The sequence below is a fragment of the Crocuta crocuta genome, unplaced genomic scaffold, assembly GCF_008692635.1.
Source record: "Crocuta crocuta isolate KB4526 unplaced genomic scaffold, BGI_CrCroc_1.0 scaffold2677, whole genome shotgun sequence".
Lineage (NCBI taxonomy): Eukaryota > Metazoa > Chordata > Mammalia > Carnivora > Hyaenidae > Crocuta > Crocuta crocuta.
The window spans coordinates 53,891-55,713 of record NW_027532919.1 but is presented as its reverse complement, the minus strand read 5'-3'; the positions used below and the strand labels follow the sequence as shown (position 1 = coordinate 55,713).

Sequence of the window (1,823 nt, the reverse complement as noted above, 5' to 3'; positions counted from 1 at the left end):
GGCTAGGGCTCTATCTGTCCCCGGGCCACCGTGCCCCGCCCTGTGCCCACTTCCTGGTCTCTGTCTGCTGTGTTGCAGGAATGAATGATGTGCTTCCTAACAGCCCGCCCTACTTCCCCCGCTTCGGACAGGTGCGTAGGGGCTGTTGACCTTCACGTGTGTGGCTACCGTGTGCGTCGTGTCTCCCACTCGGCACTGCTGAGGCCACATTCAGGAGGAGCTGAGCCTGAAGCTGCAGCAGGGGACCGAGGGGGAAAGAGGGAGAGGGACTTCCTGGCACCAAGGCTGCTAGAAGGAGAGCAAAAGAAATCAGGCCGGGCGGGACGGGCCTGTGGTTTGGACAGGATGGGACGTCTAGAGCACAGACCGCAGGGTCCGAATGCCAGAGCCGGGCCACTTCGTCTCAGAGAGGGAGAGGGGCCGTGAGGGAGCACACGGCAAGTTAGCGGCAGGACTTGGCTCCTGGCTCTCTGGGGTGGTCGGGCCGTGGCTCTGGGCACTCTCCCTGTTTCTGTCACCCACCGCTGGCCGCTCTCCCTACAGAAAATCACCGTGCTGATCGGGAAGCCCTTCAGCGCCCTGCCTGTACTCGAACGGCTCCGGGCAGAGAACAAGTCAGCCGTGAGTTGTCATTCTGCCCCGCGCCCCCTTCCCCGTGCCTTCCTGTAACTCTCCTAGCCTCTCCCGGGGCTCCGGGGCACAGCTCCCCCAGGGCCGCAGGCCAGCCCGAGTCCTTCCCCTCAGGTGGAGATGCGCAAAGCTCTGACTGACTTCATTCAGGAAGAGTTCCAGCGCCTGAAGGCCCAGGCGGAGCAGCTGCACAGCCACCTGCAGCCCGGGAGATAGAGCGCACCCTGCTCCCTCCTGCTAGAGGGGGGCTGGCCCCCTGGGCCGGGAGATAGAGCTCGCCCTGCTCCCTCCTGCTAGGGGGCCAGCTGGCCCCCACCCAGGCCCTGGCCGCTGGCCGCCAGTGCCAGCTCCAGACTCTTGCCCTGCACACAGCTGAACTGGGGGATGCACTGGGGTCTTGAGGTCAGATACATTCTTTTAGACACATGTGTGCATAACCCTAAACAGGGGTCCTGTCCTACTTGGTGAGCATTCCCTCTGCTCTGAGCTGCTTCGGCTGAAGGCAGGGTTTTGCCTGCTCCTCCCACTTGGCTGCGGAAGGAGGCAGGAATCTCGGCAGGGGCGCCCTTCCTCCCCCGGGGCCAGCGTCAGCACAGAGGGGGTGCCCGGAGGGGGGCAGGCGGCCAGGCCAGAGCTCCGCACAGGGCTCGTGAGGCCCTTGGCTTGGCATCCACCCAATTGGCCCGGCCCGGGAGCTGCCCACCACGTCCTCAGGGATGCCCATCGGCCACCTCCTCGTTCCTTCCGCACTTCCCACAGGCAGGGGATCCTCAGGCAGGGCCCAACTCCGCGCCGCAAGCAGAAGGGCAGTCTTTTGCCAGGAGTGAAATCCCGCTGAATGGACCCTACAGCCAGGGCCAAGTCCCTACCACCTGCCCACGCGCCAGGGCCCGCCAACTGCTCTGTCTCTGCCACCTCCCTGGCATCACCAGAGACCTCCGGGGCTGGGTGTTCACGTTTTGTAACCAGTAAAGCGCCTGTGCTGTGTTTTACCTTTGGCCTCTTCATAAGGGTAGGGACGGGGGGCGGCCTGCTGGACGTGAAGGCTGGACCCTTAGAGCGGCCAGGGTGCTGGATGGGCGTCAAGCTCTCTGTGTGCACCAGTCATGTAAAACTTCAGTCGTTGCCTGTAATCCCTGTAACGGCCTTGCAAAAGTAGGGTTTGGTCTCATTTTGCAAAGGAGGCAGACCGA

At 63.6% G+C, this 1,823-nt stretch overlaps 1 protein-coding gene across 2 annotated transcripts in view; it reads left to right on the top strand.

Annotated features, from left to right (window-relative positions):
- TAFAZZIN (tafazzin, phospholipid-lysophospholipid transacylase) overlaps positions 1-1,622 on the top strand; it is a 12,465-nt gene extending 10,843 nt beyond the window's left edge. The window contains exons 8-10 of one of the 2 annotated variants that reach the window (XM_077745750.1): positions 79-131; positions 544-621; positions 1,390-1,622. In XM_077745750.1, coding sequence (XP_077601876.1) covers positions 79-131; positions 544-621; positions 1,390-1,602 — 344 coding nt within the window. In that variant the 3' untranslated portion in view covers positions 1,603-1,622. Of the gene's footprint in view, positions 1-78; positions 132-543; positions 622-744 lie in introns of both variants that reach the window. The other variant, XM_077745751.1, reaches the window with a different exon arrangement.
- Positions 1,623-1,823: the final 201 nt, after the last annotated feature.